We start from the raw sequence: 19176 nt of genomic DNA, 5'->3' as shown, positions 1-19176 counted from the left end.
CCCTGAGTTCCTCCCCTGTACCCTGGTCTCCTCCGTGTGTCTCCCTCAGTATCCCTAACGTCCCGTCTTTCCCCGCCTCTCAGTGCCTCTTTGGGCCCTCTGGTGGTCCTCATTTCCTTCCTGTGCTCCTCTAAGTATTCACTTGACTTCCCACTTCACCTCCGCCTCCTTCTGCATTCCACCTCGTGGTGCCTCTGTACCCATTTCTCACTCCCCGCTTCTCCTGCCTTTCCTCCCTGCCCTTCCTCTCTCGCGTGCCTCCAGATCTGCCCCCGACATGCTCCCTCCTTCCCCTCAGCCTGGCCACCCCAGAGTCTCCCACTCCCAATCCTTTGTCCACCTCCTGCTTCCACAGATGACTTGGAAGCTGGTGACGGGGAGCATGTGATCCGGGTGATCATGTGACGGGGCTAGGGGCAAGCCTTTGGGTGTGGGACCGGGAGGGCAAGGGGATCTGTGGCCATAGGTTTAATGGGCTACCCACATGACCCCAAACAAATACCTCCCCTAGCTTCTGGGTCTTTCCCTCACCTGCCTCTTACCCACCCAGCAGGATGTCAGGCAGGTTTGGTTTGGCAACATTGAGCCTCCACCCTTGGGCTGAATGCACTGTGTTTGAATGCATTGTTTTTGTTACTGTCTCTGCCTGGAGTTTGGAAGCTGTTTTCCGTCCAAGTCTCAGTTTCCTCATCTGTGACGGGGGACTGTACTTCCTGCCCTCATAAGGCTGCCATGAGGTTCACAATTTGAATGAGAAAATGTAGAAGGCAAATCTTTGTAACCAGTATGGCCCTGTACAAATGTATGATTTTACTGTTGGGTCATAGGCAGGATTGAGAAGACTGGAAAGGGAAAGGGATAGAATGAGAAGACAAGGGGAGAAGGGTGAGCAGGAGGTCCCTTGTCTTTCAGTGCTTCATTTGGCAGTGTTTGTTGATCACTCCCAGCGAGTCAGGCTCTTCTGTATGTGTTATCTGTAGCATTCATTCACTCATCATTTGTCCAACAAGTATTTATGGACTGTCTGCTGTTCCAGGCTACTCTTAGCGTAGTCAGTGTTATTCTCACTTCACATGAGTAAAAGAGGGTGAATGAGTTGCCTGAGGTCACACTGATGAGGTTGAGGCTGGAATCTGGCACCAGAGCCTGTGTGATCACCCTGATGTGTGAAGTTTGCTGCTGTGGTCTCAGTGCTTAGGATGCTTTTCCTCCCTCCCGTGGGTTACTTTCTTGTTACATGACAGCAACCCCAAAAGGGAGTTTTCCTCTTACTCAGCAGAATGACATCACTAGGAGATACAGAAAGGAGGAATTTAAACAGTGTGTGTGTGTGTCTGCACACATCTGTTGGGTCTGCGCTGGGGAAATAGGTGGGCAAGGGGCAAGGGCTTTAGTGAAGAGTGTGCTATAAGCTGCACTTCGGGCCAGGTGTGGTGGCTCATGCCTGTAATCCCAGCACTTTGGGAGGCTGAGTCGGGCGGATTTCCTGAGCTCAGAAGTTCGAGACCAGCCTGGGAAACAGGGTGAAACTCTGTCTCTACTAAAACACAAAAAATTAGCCAGGTGTGCTGGCCTGCACCTGTAATCCCGGCTACTTGGGTGGCTGAGGCAGGAGAATTGATTGAACCTGGCAGGAGGTTTCATTGAGCCGAGATCATGCCATTGCACTCCAGTCTGGGTGACAGTGAGACTCTGTCTCAAACAAACAAAAAACTTCACTCAGTAGAGGGCGGCTCCTTGGGAGAACATGCTCTGTGTCTTTCACAGTGGCTATTCACAGGGTCAGGTCTTACATGTCTCTTCTCATTTTCGGATGGTGATCTCATCCAGTCTCGTGGCTTTAAGTGCCGTCTCTATTCTGTCAACCCACAGATTTATATCCTAGTCCAGTCCCGGCCTTTCCCTGGAATGACAGACTCCAATATCTAGTTGCTTACTCAGCATCTCAAACGTAGGCACTTCCAACTTAAAGTATTTATTTATTTATATTCCTCCCACTCGCTTTCTCATCTTAGGAAATGGGAGTATTATTCATTCAGTTGCTCGAGTCAAAGCCATGAGATTATCCGTGATGCCTCTCTGTTTTTTACCCCACACCCAGCCAGCGCAGTCTTGTTAAAATGTTGTCTTGGGCCCGGCACGGTGGCTCAAGCCTGTAATCCCAGCACTTTGGGAGGCCGAGGCGGGCAGATCACCTGAGGTCAGGAGTTCAAGACCAGCCTGACCAACATGGGGAAACCCTGTCTCTACTAAAGATACAAAATTAGCCAGGTGTGGTGATACATGCCTGTAATCCCATCTACTCGGGAGGCTGAGACAGGAGAATCACTTGAACCTGGGAGGTGGAGGTTGCGGTGAGCCGAGATCGTGCCATTGCACTCCAGCCTGGGCAACAAGGGTGAGACTGTCTCAAAAAAACAAAGTGGTCTCTTTGGAACAAAGAGACCTGCAGTGGCCTCTCCGCTCGTGGCACATGCCTGACCCCTGTTGCCTCTCTGATCTCACTGGCTTCATGGCTTTTCCTGGAACTCGCTATACATGTTCCAGCCCCAGGGCCTATGTCCTTGCTCTTTCCTCTGCCTAAAAAGCTCTCCGCCTAGATAATCATATCATTTTCCTCTCTCTCCTTCAGGTATTTAAGGTCAGTTTCTTGGCGAAGATTTTGCTCATAGCCCTGTCTGAGGTTTTGCTCTCCACCTCAGCACTGCCTTTTCCCATCCTCAGGTTTTTCTCCTCAATAGATAATTGGGATCTAAAACCTTTGTCTACGGTTTGCCTGTTAATCTTTATTATTATTTCTGTCTGAAATAGAAGTTCCAGGAGGTCAGGGATCTTGTGGATTTTTTTTTTTTTGGTGGTTGTGTGTTTTGGTTTGAAGACAGGGTCTTGCTATGTTGCCCAGGCTGGAGTGCAGTGGTGCAATCTCGGCTCACTGCAACCTCCGCCTCCCAGGTTCAAATGATTCTTCCATCTCAGCCTCTCAGGAACCTGAAATTGCAGGCACATACCACCACGCCCTGCTAATTTTTGTATTTTCTGGTAGACATGGGGTTTCCCTGTGTTGGCCAGGCTGATCTTGAACTCCTGACCTCAAGTCATCCACCTGCCTCAGCCTCCCAAGGTCCTGGGATTACAGGTGTGAGCCACTCCACCTGGGCTTGTTTTAAGACAGGGTCTCACTCTGTCGCCCATGCTGGATTGCGGTGGCATAATCACAGCTCACTGCAGCCTGGACCTCCTGGATTTAAGCAATCCTCCCACCTCAGCCACCTTAGTAGCTGGGACTTGCAGGCATGAGACACCATGCCCGGGTGATTTTTTAATTTTTTGTAGAGATGAGGTCTCACTCTATGACCCAGGCTGGTCTGAAAGTCCTGAGCTCAAGTGATCCTCCTGCCTCAGCCTCCCAAAGTGCTGGGATTACAGCGGTTAGAACAATGACCTTCGAATAATCCATCTCAGTAAATATCTGTGGAGTGCGTCATAACACGGGCCACACTGTACCATGCCACCAGCCCAAAGATCTCTTAAAGTCACCCCTGTCTCACGTGCATGGGAGCTCCAGTGACAGTTTCGGGGCACTTTGCCTCCGGCTGTGGTCCAGCCAAGCAGAGTGAAAGAGACGCTTTTTCCTTTTGTGAAAGGGCATTTTGCTCTGGTTCACGTGAGCTGCAGTGCATTTTGCAACGAGGGCCTTGACTTTTGGAATCTGAGAGGCTGTAGAGCAAGTCTCGCTCAGCTGATTGCCATTCAGCTTCCTCCTGAAGGCAGTTTGAGGATTAAGAGCTGGATACTCCGGATTCCAGCTAATTGGGTTCAGACCCTGGCAAATTGTGTAACCCGTGCCCTAGTTTCCTGGGAGAACTGGCCCTTTTCTTACTGGTGTTTGGAGGGTTAAATGTGGCAATTCACCTGAGACACTGGTGAGGCGTCTGGTGCCCTGTGGGTGCGGGGCAGCAGTGGGCGCTGATGGGGGCAGCAGTGGGCGCTGATGGGCATGAGGGGCTGGGATCAAGCCCTTTCCCACTCTCCACTAACTTAGGAAAGAGGGTGGTGGGAGCCAGAGTCAGAGGGAACATTTGGGGGACATTTTGCTGGGATGCTGCCTTGGAGGTCCAGAGGCTGGGATGGGAGCTGACGTGACCCCTGCGTTCATTCAGTGTTTTCTCACCTACAGATTGATCACCTGCCGTGTGGCCAGCTCTTTGCCTAGTGCTGTTTAGGAGTCAGAGGACACAGGCAGGCAACACCCTCCCCTCCATTTCCTCTCTTGGGGCCTTGATTTCCCCATATGCCAAACAGGGAGAAGATCCCACCTTCCCTGTTCTTTTGTTTTGTGATGGAGTCTCACTCTGTCAACCAAGCTTTAGTGCAGTGGTGTGATCTCGGCTCACTGCAGCCTCTGCCTTCCAGGTTCAAGAATTCTCCTGCCTCAGCTTCCCGAGTTGCTGGGATTACAGGTGCCCACCACCATGCCCGGCTAATTTTTTGTATTTTTAGTAGAGACAGGGTTTCTTTCTCACCATGTTGGCCAGGCTGGTCTCGAACTCCTGACCTTAGGTGACCCACCCGTCTCGGCCTCCCAAAGTGGTGAAATTATAAGTGTGAGCCACTATGCCTGGCTGCACCTTCCCTGTTTCTTTGTGAGCTTGGAGGCAGATAACAAGTGTGAAACCCTTTGTCCGTGAAGCATGGTGGCCTTGTGGGAGGATGGAGGCCAGTGTGTGGTGGCACGCTCACGTGCTGGGTGGCACAGTTGGTGGGAGCTGCAGGAAGGAAGTCAGGTCAGCTTGGCCCTCTGACCGGACCCTGAGTTCTCAGCCCGCTCTGTCGTGAGTGGGGAGGAGGAGGGTGCTTAGGGGGATGTCACTATTCTGCTGCCAGGACTGTCCAGCAGTTGTCCCGATCATGGGACATCCTGTCATCAGCAACTGGGGCTGATTTCCACCTCGGGCAGTTCTGTGTGTGCTCCTGCAGTCCCCCACGTGGCCCAGCCTGTGAGGTCTGCTTCCTGGCCTGCTGCCTGTGGGTTCCTGTCACGCACCTCTTGGGCAGCTGTCCTGCTTCTCTGCTCTCAGCTTAGTCAAGAAGGAAGCAGAAGGCTTGGAGTCTTTCCTGCTTGGACTAGGAGTGAGCTCAGCCCTGACTGTATATAAAGCTGAACTTTCTAGACCGAAGCCTTCGGAGGGATTAGTCTGATCACTTAGTGCCACTCCTGAAGCAGTGCAAGTGCTGGATACAGGTTCTCCTGGTGCAGAAGCGAATCCCTTGGGGACTGTTAGCCACTGGTGGGATTTGAACACAATATTTCCATTCCATTGTAGAGACGAGCCTGGCAGCTCAGAGTGGGTGGGAACAGTGTGTGTGGTCCCTGTTACCACCTTCAAGAGAATAAGGTGTGTCTGGGGGGTTTCAGGGTGCTGGCCCCATGGGATTATAATTGGTACATTCATTCATTTTCATTCATTCATTCACCAGACATTTTTAAAAAAATTATCATTATTATTATTTGAGACGGAGTTTTGCTCTGTTGTCAGTCTGGAGTGCAGTGGCTCGATCTTGGCTCACTACAGCCTCTGCCTCTCGGGTTCAAGCCTCTGCCTCCCAGGTTCAAGCAGTTCTCCTACCTCAGCCTCCTGAGTAGCTGGGACTACAGGCTGTGCCGCCACACCTGGTGAATTTTTTTTGTTTGTAGTTTTAGTAGAGATGGGGTTTTACTATGTTGGCCAGGATGGTCTTGATCTCCTGACCTCATGATCTACCTGCCTCAGCCTCCCAAAGTGCTGGGATTACAGGTGTGAGCCATCACGCCCGGCCTTCACCAGACATTTATTAAACACCCACTGTGAGTCAGGAACGTGCTCGGTGCTTAGGGAAACAAAGCAGGTGGGGTGGGCCGCTCAAGCCAACAGAGGCATCCCCATTCTCACATGGTGTGTGTTCTTGCAGGCTGGGCCCTGGGTGGTGTGGGGTGCTGGGGAGAAGGGACAGGCACACAGGGACTGCAGTGCAGAGGGGCAGGTATGAATTTTCAGAGGCGATGGCACCTGAGCTGAATCTTGATGGACAAGAAGAGATTTATTCATTTGTCCTTATGGAGCGCGTACTCGGAGACAGGTTAAGAAAGTGGGGAGGATGGGCTAAGCCGATGGAGCACATGTGCGGTATCCCCGGGTGCGCTGCGGTGTGAGTTTGACTGGTTCTGGGAGGATCGATGGTGCAGCATGGCTGGAGTGGAGGTGAGAGGTGAGCTGGAGGGGTGGGTTGGGCCAGCTCTCATGGATGCTGGAGTCTGGGCTTTTGCTGGAAGGTCATGGGCGCCACCAGCCAGGGACTGCAGGGAGACGCGTTGCACAGGGGGCATGCAGGGGTCAGGCTGCGGGGTATGGACCTGGCTCTCATGGGCCTCTATGCAGAAATGACTACCACGCAGGCTGGAAGGCGCTCTGGTGCTCTGAGCATTCAGAGGGGCAGCTGAGTCCTGAAGGACCAGCAGGGGCTGCGGCAGGAACGGGAGAGAGCATTCCGCGGGGGATGCAAGCGCAAGTTCCTTTCACTCTGGAAAAGTGGTTTTCTTTCTTTTTCTTTCTGTTTTTGAGATGGAGTCTCGCTCCGTCGCCCAGGCTAGAGTCCAGTGGTATGATCTTGGCTCACTGCAACCTCTGCCTCCCGGCTTCAAGTGATTCTCCTGCCTCAGTCTCCTGAGTAGCCGGGATTACAGGCATGTGCCACCACACCCAACTAGTTTTTGTATTTTTAGTGGAGACAGGGTTTTACCATGTTGGTCAGGCTGATCTCGAACTCCTGACCTCGTGATCCGCCTGCCTTGGCCTCCCAAAATGCTGGGATTATAGATGTGAACCACTGCGCCTGGTTGAAAAGCAGTTTTCACACAAACCTTCCAAAGGGGAGGAGAGGGGACAGCCTGGGCCTGGCAGCTGTGGCAAGTAGTAACCATCAGGGGGCAGGGACCGCTCCTCTCCTGCCTGAGACGTGCCCAGGGTCCTTCAGGGAATTTGTGGCTGAGGAGGAACCAGATTTTTGGGACTGAGTTCTCCCTCACCACTCACTGTGAGCGACCCTCTACTGCACTTCTTCCTGGGCTTGGCTCCTTGTTGTAGGAGGCAAAGAACCTGCTTCCCTGGGCATGGCTATGGGCATGACTGACACAGCAGCTGCTGGACAAGTGACTCTGGGTGACCTGTGTTCACATGGATCACAGCACTAACCACAGCCTCTCCTGGGTGGGCACCTCCCCCTCTCGAGCCACCCAGTCCACGGGTGGGCCCGGCAAGCCCCTGTTTTCTGCCTTCCCCCGTGTTCTGGTCTGCTTCACCCACTGTGAAGGCCTCTCGCCGTCTCCCGCCTTGGCAAACTCCTGTTCTATAGCCTTCAGCTCAGACGTCACCTCCTTCGGCAGTCCTTCCCTCAGGGGACTGTGCACTTGGTGAGACAGGGACCAGGCTTGGGTCTCTCCAGTGACTGTTTTAGGAACCCTGGCAGTCACTTCCAGGGAACTCTGATGTCAGAGATCCTACCCTTGCTTACAGTCCCCTCTGTCCCCGCCAAGGTTTTTTTTTTGAGACGGAGTTTCGCTCTTGTTACCCAGGCTGGAGTGTAATGGTGCGATCTTGGCTCACCGCAACCTCCGCCTCCTGGGTTCAGGCAATTCTCCCGCCTCAGCCTCCCGAGTAGCTGGGATTACAGGCACGCACCACCATGCCCAGCTAATTTTTTGTATTTGTAGTAGAGACGGGGTTTCACCATGTGGACCAGGATGGTCTCAATCTCTTGACCTCGTGATCCACCTGGCTCGGCCTCCCAAAATGCTGGGACTACAGGCTTGAGCCACCGCGCCTGGCCCCCGCCAAGGTTTTTCGTGTCTGTTTTTACTTTTTGGTGGACTGCAACTTTACCCTTTGTTCTGTCTCGTTTTTGAGACAGGGTCTTGCTCTGTTGCCCAGGCTGGAGTACAGTGGCGCAGTCTCGGCTCACTGAGGTCTCAACCTCCCAGGCTCAAGTGATTCCCTGGCCTTAGCCTCTTGAGTAGCTGGGACCACAGGTGCACACCACTGGGCCCAGCTAATTTTATTTTATATTTTGTAGAGACAGAGTTTTGTCATGTTGCCCAGGCTGGTCTAGAACTCCTGGGCTCAGCCTTAGCCTCCCAAAGTACTGGGATTATAGGTGTGAGCCACCGTGCCCAGCCTTAATTTGCCCTTTGAACTTGTACAATTTGGGGTCTCTCCAGGCCTCAGTTTCTTGATCTCTGAGATGGGATAATACTACTTATTCCTTTCAGCTCCTCCAGGAGAGCCTCACACTAGCACATTCTGTAAGTCTTCCCTCAGTGAACCCAGCAGGCAAGCTTGGTTTTGACAGGGGATGGGTGAGCAGAGATAAAGAGAAAGGCCAGAAATATCTGACTTCCCTTGAGGGAGGGACCAAAATTGGTACCTAAAAATTGCTCGACGTGGACAGGCAGAATTGTCACTGTTGGTCTTGAGTCTTTGTCTTTCTGCTTGTGGCGTTGAGAAAAAGGTGCTTGATGCAGCCGAGGTGGGGTCTGTGTCAGGTGACCCGGGCATCCTGGGGGTGCAGGGAGAAGCCCAGGTGTGGAGCAGGAGGGGCCGGTCATCAGTAGGGAAAAGTGATTACCCCACGGGCAGGTCAAGGGTCGGAGGTTGTGAGAAACCAGGGGGAGAGATGAAGTGAGGCATGATTGGGGGGCCGCCACCCAGCATCCCCCTTGCAGCTGTGCTGGGAAGAGCCTGGGCTCCGGATCCGAGGTGGTGGGGACAGAAGGAAGCATGTGTGAGCACTTTCTCCCTGCCGGCCGCCCTCCTGGTTGGCGATGCTGAGTGTTCCAGGATGTGGCCTGTGCTGGTCATTTCCTTTCTTCCACCTAGCGATAACAATGGCCACTGTTTGTGTGCCCGAGGTTGGCCTGTATCCCAGACACCTTCCCTCCATTGTGTCATTCCATCCTCCTGCCAACCCTGAAGGCTGGATGCCAGCCAGGCCTGTCCTTTCTGTGGCCACACTGCTGTGGGTGTGCGGCGGGGGGCATCCCCCAGCCCCAGGCCCTGGCGGTGGGAATGCAGGCTGGGGCATTGAGGAAGGGGTCTCTCTCGGGTGTGGAATCTTTGAGTCCGCTGCATCCCTGGTGGCTTTCTTCATTAACCCAAGGCTTATGGGTGCTGGATGCTTTTGACTCTCTGCCCTTCCTGGAAGCACCCTGCCGGGTCCCTGAGGGCCTGTCCTCAGGGGAGCCTCTCTGCTACTCTTCCAGGCCAGCCCTGAGCCCCAGAGGTCCCCATCTTCCCGGCTGCAGTCTCCAGGGACTCAGCCTACACTGCTGCTTCCTTCGAAACTATAATCGCTTTACGTAGCATCTGGAAAATAGAGAAAAAAAAAAAAAGCCCATAAACCCAGCACCCTCATCGCCTCAATAGGCTGTTTTCTATCAGTCTATCTTGGTTTGTTTTCTGTCAGTCTTTGTTTTTTTCTGTGCATAATATTTACTCAGTTAAATGTTTGTTTTGACAAGCTTTCCATGAGCCAAGCTTGTGGACGGAGATGAAAAGACGGGCAGCTGCCTTTGAGAAATCGGACTCGGGGCCAGCCCCGCTGGGCGCCTGCCTTCCTCACTCCACCCGCTGGCTGGGTGACCCTGGGACCGTGACTTCACCTCTCCGTTGTTTGGTGTTTTCATACAGAAAATGAGGATAGTAATAGTAACCAGTTCATAGAGCGGTTGTGTAGACGAAATGCTTAACCTCCGTAAAGCTCTTAGGATGGTGCCAGAAAGATGCACAGGGTGTTTGGTGGGAGGATGACAGCTTCGTCTGGCAGGAGGGGCAGCTGTAACATGCTGAGGTGTGTTTAAACACATACAGATGTGTTTAATGTGAGGCGAGCCCAGAGCAAGGAGAGAGAACTTGGAGCCTGGGGATGCTGGATCAACAACATTTTAGGCCAGGCATGATGACTCACACCTGTAATCCCAGCACTTTGAGGGGCCGAGGCAGGCAGATTGCTTGAACCCAGGCATTCGAGACTGGCCTGAGCAACATGGTGAGACCCTGTCTCTATAATTTTTTTTTTTTTCTGGGACGGAGTCTTTGCTGTGTCACCCTGCTGGGGGTGCAGTGGTGCTATCTCAGCTCACTGCTACCTCCACTTCCTGGGTTCAAGCAATTCTCGTGCCTCAGCTTCCTGAGTAGCTGGAACTATAGGTGCTCACTACCACACCCGGCTAATTTTTTTGTATTTTTAGTAGACACAGGGTTTCACTATGTTGGCCAGGCTGGTCTCAAATTCCTGACCTCAAGTGATCTGCCCACCTTGGCCTCCCAAAGTGCTGGGATTACAGACATGAGCCACCACGCCTGGCCTCTATAAAATTTTTTTTTGAAGAAATTCCCCAGGCATGGTGGTGCACACCTGTAGTCCTAGCTACTCAGGAGGCTGAGGTGGGAGGATCGTTGAACCCAGGATGTTGAGGCTGCAGTGAGAACTGATTGAGCCACTATACTCCAGCCTGGGCAACAGAGCCAGACCCTGTCTCAAAACAACAACAACAAAAACTTTTTTTTTTTTTTTTTTTTGGAGGCCGAGCCTTGTGCTCTCTCCCAGACTGGAGTGCAGTGGCGTGATTTTGGGTTCAAGTCATTCTTCTACCTCAGCCTCCCAAGTAGCTGGGATTACAGACACCTGCCACCACGCCCACCTAATTTTTTGTATTTTTTTAGTTGAGACGGGGTTCCACTATGTTGGCCAGGGTGGTCTCAAACTCCTGACCTCATGATCCAACCACCTCAGCCTCCCAAAGTGCTGGGATTACAGGCGTGAGCCACTGTACCTGGCCAAGAAAAACATTTTTAAGGAGGAGATGAGAACCGTGAGAACCGAGCTTGGATTTAAAGAAGGATCCGGGCTTTCTCAGACAGAAAAGGAGAGGAAGGACATTACAGATAGACATCAATGAGCCTTGTAATGGGACACTGTGAACTTTTCTTTTTTTTTTTGAGACGGAGTTTCGCTCTTGTTACCCAGGCTGGAGTGCAATGGCGCGATCTCGGCTCACCGCAACCTCCACCTCCTGGGTTCAGGCAATTCTCCTGCCTCAGCCTCCCGAGTAGCTGGGATTACAGGCGCGCGCCACCATGCCCAGCTAATTTTTTGTATTTTTAGTAGAGACAGGGTTTCACCATGTTGACCAGGATGGTCTCAATCTCTCGACCTCGTGATCCACCCGCCTCGGCCTCCCAAAGTGCTGGGATTACAGGCATGAGCCACCGCGCCCGGCCTGACACTGTGAACTTTTCTTGGGTTGTTATAATCTTCACATTCACAGCTTTCAGTGACCACACCCAGTATCTCTGGGGGAACGCATCGTAACTTACCCTTCTCCTAATGCTGAATGTCGAGGTTGCTTCCATCTCTGTGGCATCACAGACTGCCGTGGTGCACGCTGACATGCACACCGCATCTCTCATCTGGGGGAGTTCTTTCCCCAGGACTGATTCCCATGTCTTCCTTTGCGGGCCCTCCCCTCTCCCCGCTGTGGTGAGGGCATGGGCACCCCAGCTTCCCTGTCCTCACAGCCCTCCAGTGCAGAAGAAAGAAGGAAGCTTGGCACAGGTTCAAGTATTCTCAGAAACATTCTTCCTTTATTCTCATAACATGTGGGAGACAAAAAATGTCCCCATTTTAAAGAAGAAGAAAACTGGCCGGGCGCAGTGGCTCACGCTTGTAATCACAGCACTTTGGGAGGCTGAGGCGGGTGGATCACAAGGTCAGGAGTTTAGGAACAGCCTGGCCAACACAGTGAAACCCCATCTCTACTAAAAAGACAAAAATTAGCTGGGCGTAATGGTGGACACCTGTAATCCCAGCTACTCAGGAGGCTGAGGCAGGAGAATTGCCTGAACCCAGGAGGCAGAGGTTGCGGTGAGCCGAGATCTCGCCACTGCACTCCAGCCTGGGTGACAGAGGGAGACTCTGTCTAAAAAAAAGGAAGGACAAAACTGAGCCTCACGATCTTTTCACGCCCTCATTGTCTACTACCAATCATAAAAGGAAGGGCATTATAAAGCTTTGGAACATTTTCAGAGTTCTACAGTCAAGCTTCTTTAAGCCTCTGTTTTTTTTTTCTTTTTTTTTTTTTTTTTTGAGACGGAGTTTCGCTCTTGTTACCCAGGCTTGAGTGCAATGGCGTGATCTCGGCTCACTGCAGCCTCCGCCTCCTGGGTTCAGGCAATTCTCCTGCCTCAGCCTCCTGAGTAGCTGGGATTACAGGCAGGCGCCACCATGCCCAGCTAATTTTTGTATTTCTAGTAGAGACGGGGTTTCACCTTGTTGACCAGGATGGTCTCGATCTCGTGACCTCGTGATCCACCCTCCTCGGCCTCCCAAAGTGTTGGGATTACAGGCGTGAGCCACCGCGCCCGGCCAAAGCCTCCGTTTTCTTATCTGTAAAGAGGGTGGTCAGCAGCATAAAGAGAGCCAACATTAACTGAACACTTAACGCCTTCCATGTGCTGTTATGGCCCCCATGTTACAGATGAGGAAACTGAGACACAGAGGGGTTAAGTAACTTGCCTAAGGTCACTCAGCTGGGATGTTGTGGTGAGGCTGAGATTTGCTTGCGCCTGGCTCTAGATCTATGTGGTCTCATTGGTGTGTTTGCCTCACAATTTTGTGAGAATCAAATGAGATAATCACATAATGAGCTTAGTTCAGAGCCTGCTACATAGTCAGTGCTCAGTAAACGTCTCCTGGTATAATTATCAATTTTATTTTATTTTTTGAGGTGGAGTTTTGCTCTGTCACCAGGCTGGAGTTCAGTGGCGTGATCTCGGCTCACCGCAACCTCTCCTTCCTGGATTCAAGCGATTCTTCTGCCTCAGCCCCCCAAGTAGCTGGGATTACAGGTGCCCGCCATCATGACGGGCTGATTTTTGTATTTTTAGTAGAGACGGGGCTTCACCATGTTGGCCAGGCTGGTCTTGAACCCCTGACCTCAGGTGATTGCCCGCCTCAGCCTCCCAAAGGCCTCCCAAAGCCTGGGATTATAGACATGAGTCACTGCCCCCAGTCCGTGCTGGTTTGGGTGCTGAAAGATTATCTCTGTAACTTACATAGTGAGAAACCTCCATTTGCCGAGGACATGACTGCCTGTAATGTATGTTCACATCTGTTGTCTCCTTTGGTCAATACCACTCACTGCAGGTGAGAAAACTGAGTCTCTGCTGGGGATACTGGGTCAGGGAGCAGGCAGTTAAGGTCACCCGTGCACAGTGGCAGCACAGGAGGGTGTGGGGACAGACCCTGACCTACCCCTGGCTCTTTAAGGGTATGGCTGTCCTCTTAGGGGGCTGGCCAGGGTTTGCTAGGTCCGCAGTCTGTCCTGAGGGTCCTGTCACTTTTACCTCCCACTCAGTGTCATTTATCTGTCTTTCCCCTCCTTTTCAGGTCCCTCCATGCCCAGGATCTGGGGACAACGCTGGTGAGGAGCCATCTGGGTGTCTGTGCAGGAAACCGCTGCAGTTGGTGAGGTGGGCATGGGAGACCGCACCCAGCTGACCAGAGACCTTGTTTTCTTCCAGACTGAGGGGGAAGGTGGTGGGGCTTCCCCACCCGCCCCGCAGAAGATGCAGTTCCTCGGCCGCCTGGTCAATACCCTCAGTAGCGTCACCAACTTGTTCTCTAACCCATTCCGGGTGAAGGAGGTGGCTGTGGCCGACTATGCCTCGAGCCGCCGGGTTCGGGAGGAAGGGCAGCTGACCCTGTTCCAGAACGCTCCCAGCCGCACCTGGGACTGCGTCCTCGTCAACCCCAGGAACTCACAGAGTGGATTCCGGTGGGTGATGGTCGGGGGCGCACACTTCTCTCCTTTGATTCCCCCGATCTCTTGGATTGGAGGTCTTGTTGGCCGAGCAGCAGCTTCTTTGGGTCTCCATCTGAGGGGTCTGGAGGGGGGTGGGAGAGAGGGGAGGCTGTACTCAGACCAGAGGGAAGGACTTCCGAGACTCCACACTTCTGGCCCATCAGTGTCCCAGCAGCACGAGAGTGGGGTTGGAAGCCTGGGTTGTTTCCTGCTTGAAGGCTTGACCTACATGGACAAAGGGAAGAAGAAAGGACAGGGAGGCTGGGAGGGACCACATCAGATAAGGAGAACCCTTAGCGCTGGCTCTTTATTTTTTGTTTTTTTTTGAGACAGAGTCTCACTCTCTTACCCAGGCAGGAGTGCAGTGGCGTGACCTCGGCTCACTGCAACCTCTGCCTCCCAGGTTCAAGCAATTCTCCTACTTCAGCCTCCTGAGTAGCTTAGATGACAGGTGCCCGCCCCCATGCCCAGCTAATTTTTTTATTTTTAGTGGAGACAGGGTTTCACCATGTTGGCCAGGCTGGTCTCAAACTCCTGATCTCAGGCGATCCACCCGATTGGCCTCCCAAAGTGCTGAGATTACAGGTGTGAGCCACTGTGCCCGGCCTAGCCCTGGCTCTTTAAGGGCATGGCCATCCTCACAGGGGCTGGCCAGGGTTTGCTCAAGAGGGCTAGACAGAGCTGTCGCCTCTCGGGGCACGCTGGGTCTCTTCTAGACCCTAAAGGAAGGCTTGGAAGCTAGTGCAGGGCTGAGGGAACCAGACAGACGGCAGAGCTGATGGAAAACCGGGAGAAGCAGCCAAGATTCCAAATGCGGGTCCCAGCAGCGCTTGGCAGACTGGCATCTAGTTGGGCTCAGACAGATATCCCTGTTTCCGCTCACCCATCCATCTGGCTGCCCTGCCAGCCATCCGTTCAGCATGCGCCAGACACCTCCAGTGTCTCCAGAGTCCCAGGCTCTGGGCCAGTCCTGGCTGACCCTGTGAGATGCCCTGTGCCTTTAAGGAACTTACAGTCTGGTGGGGGAGGCCCAGTGCAGACAGGCACCGTAGCACCCCTTGAGGAGTGCTCTGACCCAGGGAGAGTCGAGGAAGCGCTGTGGATCACGAGGAGGTGGTTGAGAGCTACTCTGTGTCTGGAAGAGTGAGGAGGAGCCTGTGTGGCAGAACAGAATGAATAGGTAGTTCCAGCCAAGCAGAGGTGTGGAGCTGTGAGCCCGCGGGCAGGTGACTGGGTCCCAGGTGCATGCAGGGCCTCGGTGAGACTGAGGCTGAAGCAAGCAGCTGGGGACTCATTCTGACTGAAGACACGTGGCAGGAGGGGTCTCTAAAAGTGTCAGGCTTGGGGCCAGGGGCTGGCAGCGACAGAGGAGCATGGCAGGTATCAGGCCTCATCCAAGCAGGTGAGGATTCAGAGCTGGCTCCATAAGGAACCTGAGGCAGAGGCACCCACATTGGTTACTTGGGCTAAAGGCAGCTCAGTGACCGGTCCAGGCACCAGTGTTTTTTTTTTTGTTGTTGTTTTTTAAGATGGAGTCTCACTTGTTGCCCAGGCTGGAGTGCAATGGCAGGATCTCAGCTCACTGCAACATTCACCTCCCAGTTTCAAGCAATTCTCTTGCCTCAGCCTCCTGAATAGCTGGGATTACAGGTGCACATCACCACACCTGGCTAATTTTTGTATTTTTAGTAGAGATAGGGTTTCAGCAAGTTGGCCAGACTGGTCTTGAACTCCTGACCTTGTGATCTGCCCACCTCAGCCTCACAAAGTGCTGGGATTACAGGCATAGGCCACCGTGCCTGGCCCAGGCACCAATTTTAACATAGCGGGGCCATTCCAGGTTCTGAGTGTAGATGGGTCTGAGTGGACTGCATCAGGGTGACCTTGAATGGGGCAGGGTTGCTCTCGCACCTCCAGAGCCTGACTGCAGGCACAGCTGCCATGGCAGCAGGCCCACTCCTTGGAGAGTTGGACAGCCCCACTTTTGAGATGCACAGCCCTGGGGCTACCACCAACCTCTACGTACCAATAATCACCAAGTTCTTTCAGTTGTAAAGTCCCTTGGTAGGATTCCAGATTTGTCTCAGCCCCAGTGTGGGCAGACCTCCATCCCAGGGGGAGTCAGTCCTTTGCCAGCAACTTGTTAACTAAACGTAAGATACTGGGTGGTACTTTATAGGATGTTTAAAGTGCGTTGGGTTAGCACATTCTCTGCTGACCCATGGAGGTGGGCAAGGAAGGCAGTATCCCATTTTATGGATGAGAAAACAGCCTTGGGATAATAAGTGATTCATCCTAGATTACACAGGGAGCAGTGAAGAAACAGAATCAATGTCTCCTGTCCCAATCCATTTCTCTGTCTGTGCTGCTGTGTTGTTTCCATGTATGTATGTATGTATATATGTATGTTTGTGTTTTTTGAGACAGAGTCTTGCTCTGTCACCCAGGCTGGAATGCAGTGGTGCGATCTCAGCTCGCTGCAACCTCCACCTCCTGGGTTCAAGCGATTCTCCTGCTTCAGCCTCCCCAGTAGCTGGGATTACAGGCACCTGCCACCACACCCAGCTAATTTTTGTATTTGTGGTAGAGACGGGGTTTTGCCACCAGGTTGGTCTCGAGCTCCTGACCTCAGGTGATTCGCTCACCTTGGCCTCCCGAAGTGCTTGGATGGCAGGGGTGAGCCGCTGCACCCGACCATTTCCATGTATTAGACAGACCAAGGAGCAGCGGGTGGAGTTTCAGCCTAAGCATTTTCTTATCTCAGAGTTCCTGAAGTCCCTAACTTGGCTCTAGAGTCTTTTTTTTTTTGTATTTTTGTTTTATTGATTGATGGATTTAGAGTGTCATTCTTGTTGCTCAGGCTGGTGTGCAATGGTTCTGTCTCGGCTCACTGCAACCTCTGCCTCCTGGGTTCAAGTGATTCTCCTGCCTCAGCCTCCCCAGTAGCTGGGATTACAGGTGTCCACCACCACGCCCAGCTAATTTTTGTATTGTTAGTAGAGACGGGGTTTCCCCACACAGGCCAGGCTAGTCTCAAACTCTTGGCCCTGACCTCACGTGATCCACCTGTTTTGGCCTCCCAAAGTGCTGGGATTACAGGCTTTCGAGCCACCACACCCGTCTGTTTGTCTTATTTTTAAATTTTATTGATTGATTTATTTTCACAGTCATAGCTCTGGAGTCTTTTTTTTTTGAGACAGAGTCTTATTTTGTCGCCAGTTGCCAGGCTTGAATGCAGTGGCGGATCTTGGCTCACTGCAACCTCCGCCTCCCGGGTTCAAGCAGTTCTCCTGCCTCAGCCTCCCGAGTAGCTGGGATTACAGGTTCGCACCACCATGCCCAGCTGATTTTTGTATTTTTTATAGAGAGGGGGTTTTACCATGTTGGCTAGGATGGTGTCCATCTCTTGACCTTGTGATCTGCCCACCTCGGCCTCCCACAGTGCTGGGATTACAGGCGTGAGCCACCGCGCCCGGCCAGCTCTCTAGTCTTTTCTATCTTCTCTAATCTGCTTCCACCCAAGCATTTTCATTTCAGCAAATAGCATCATCCCAGCCGCCAGATCCAGCCACCACTTCCACCTTTCCAGCCAGAGGGAGGGCGGAAGGGCAGGGTGTAGTGGGGCACTCTCCCCTCCTCAGGGAGGCTTCTTGGAAGTTGCACACGTGCCTTCCACCTAAATCCCATTGACCAGAACCTGGTCACATGGCCACAGCTAACTGCAAGGGAGGCTGGGAAGGAAGTGGTGTGGTGTTGCAGACAGCCACGCGCCAGTGGAAAATCACAGGTTCTCTCCCTCTCCCTCTCCATCTTGCTGCTGGCTCGCTTCTCCGGGCCACAGTCATTGCGCACGTGGGCTCCTGCCGCTTTAGCTGCGGTCTACACTCCTCTCATCCTCTTCCAAGCTGCTGTCACAACGTGTCGTTCCCCTGCTTAAGTCCTCAAGGGCTTCCTGTTTTCTTAACACATCAGGTGCTTAAGGGCTTTTAAGGGCCCCGTGTGATCACGTCTCTGCCTCTGGTCTCAGTTCGTGCCGCCCTGCGCTCCTGGCCTTTCCCCAGGCTCTTACGGTGGCCTGGAATACTCCCCTTTCTTTGCCTGCCTCCCTTCCTCTTGCCCTCCCCTGACCTACAGGCTGGAGTAGGAGTTTCTGCTCCAGCCTGTAGGTGTCCCATGGTACCCATCCCTGCTCTGGGGAGCCTGCCTTCCTGGTAGGCCACAGACCTTGTGAGGGAGGGACTGTGTCTGTCGGGTTCATGACAGTGTGCCCAGCCCCCAGCAGGTGCCTGGCATAGATCAGGTTTGTGGAATAAATGAATGTGAGACATGAATTCAGCTTTATAGTGTTCATTGAGAGCTGTTGTGTGCCAGGCCGTCTGTGCCACATGGGTGGAGGGTCGAGAGCTGTTGCATTCAGGGCAGTTGACGGAGTGAGCTAGGAAGGGAAGGTGGAGGATGGGGAGTGGGATGCAGGGTTCCAGATTACCAAGGGTCCCAGAAGCGGTAATGCCAAGGCCTAGGGTGTGACCTGGAGTGAGGCTGCAATGGGGGTGGTGGGGTTGAGGCCATGGAGGAGGGGTCAGGGCACTGCGAGAGTCCCGGGCTTCTCCAGGGCAAGGGGTGGCCATTGCAGTGTTCTCGAAGCTCCTCTCAACACCCTGGAGTTTGTGGAGAGCATGCCTGGTGCACTGGACTTCCTCTGCCCGGGGCTGAGGTTCTGCCTTCTAAATGATCCTCCTCCTGTGTTGCCCTGGAGAACTTTGGACTGTCCTGAGTACTTTTTATTTATTTATTTATTTTTGAGATGGAGTTTTGCTCTTGTTGCCCAGGCTGGGGTGCCATGGCACGATCTCTGCTTACCACAACCTCTGCCTCCCGGGTTCAAGCGATTCTCCTGCCTCAGCCTTCCAAGTAGCTGGGATTACAGGCATGTACCACTGCGCCTGGCTAATTTTGTATTTTTTTTTTTTTGATGGAGTCTCCCGCTGTCACCCAGGATGCAGTGCAGTGGTGCCACCTTGGCTCACTGCAGTCTCCGCTTCCTGAGTTCAAGCGATTCTCCTGACTCGGCCTCCCAAGTAGCTGGGATTACAGGCATGCACCACTGTGCCTGGCTAATTTTTTTTTTTTTTTTTTAATGGGGTCTCCCATTGTCGCCCAGGATGCAGTGCAGTGGTGCCACCTCGGCTCACTGCAGTCTCCGCTTCCTGAGTTCAAGAGATTCTCCTGCCTCGGCCTCCAGAGTAGCTGGGACTACAGGCATGCACCACCACACCAAGCTA

At 53.0% G+C, this 19176-nt stretch overlaps 1 protein-coding gene and 1 long non-coding RNA gene across 20 annotated transcripts in view; one reads left to right on the top strand and one right to left on the bottom strand.

The window, feature by feature from the left end:
• PLA2G6 (phospholipase A2 group VI) overlaps positions 1 to 19176 on the top strand; it is a 57550-nt gene that overhangs the window by 314 nt on the left and 38060 nt on the right. For 5 of the 19 annotated variants that reach the window (XM_035272534.3, XM_035272504.3, XM_078340435.1 and 2 more), the window contains exons 2-3: positions 13480 to 13513; positions 13614 to 13867. In XM_035272534.3, coding sequence (XP_035128425.1) covers positions 13659 to 13867 — 209 coding nt within the window. In that variant the 5' untranslated portion in view covers positions 13480 to 13513; positions 13614 to 13658. Of the gene's footprint in view, positions 1 to 13479; positions 13868 to 19176 lie in introns of all 19 variants that reach the window. The other 14 variants (XM_035272497.3, XM_054241424.2, XM_035272513.3 and 11 more) reach the window with 4 other exon arrangements.
• LOC144578146 (uncharacterized) lies at positions 6061 to 11625 on the bottom strand. Its single transcript, XR_013523374.1, has 2 exons — positions 11409 to 11625; positions 6061 to 9395 (listed from the first exon to the last, which is right to left on the bottom strand). It is a non-coding gene; the product is annotated as an uncharacterized LOC144578146 (long non-coding RNA).

The sequence above is a fragment of the Callithrix jacchus genome, chromosome 1 (assembly GCF_049354715.1).
Source record: "Callithrix jacchus isolate 240 chromosome 1, calJac240_pri, whole genome shotgun sequence".
In the NCBI taxonomy this organism is placed as follows: Eukaryota; Metazoa; Chordata; class Mammalia; order Primates; family Cebidae; genus Callithrix; species Callithrix jacchus.
The sequence above is the reverse complement of the archived record's forward strand: the minus strand, read 5'-3'. Positions and strand labels throughout refer to the sequence as shown.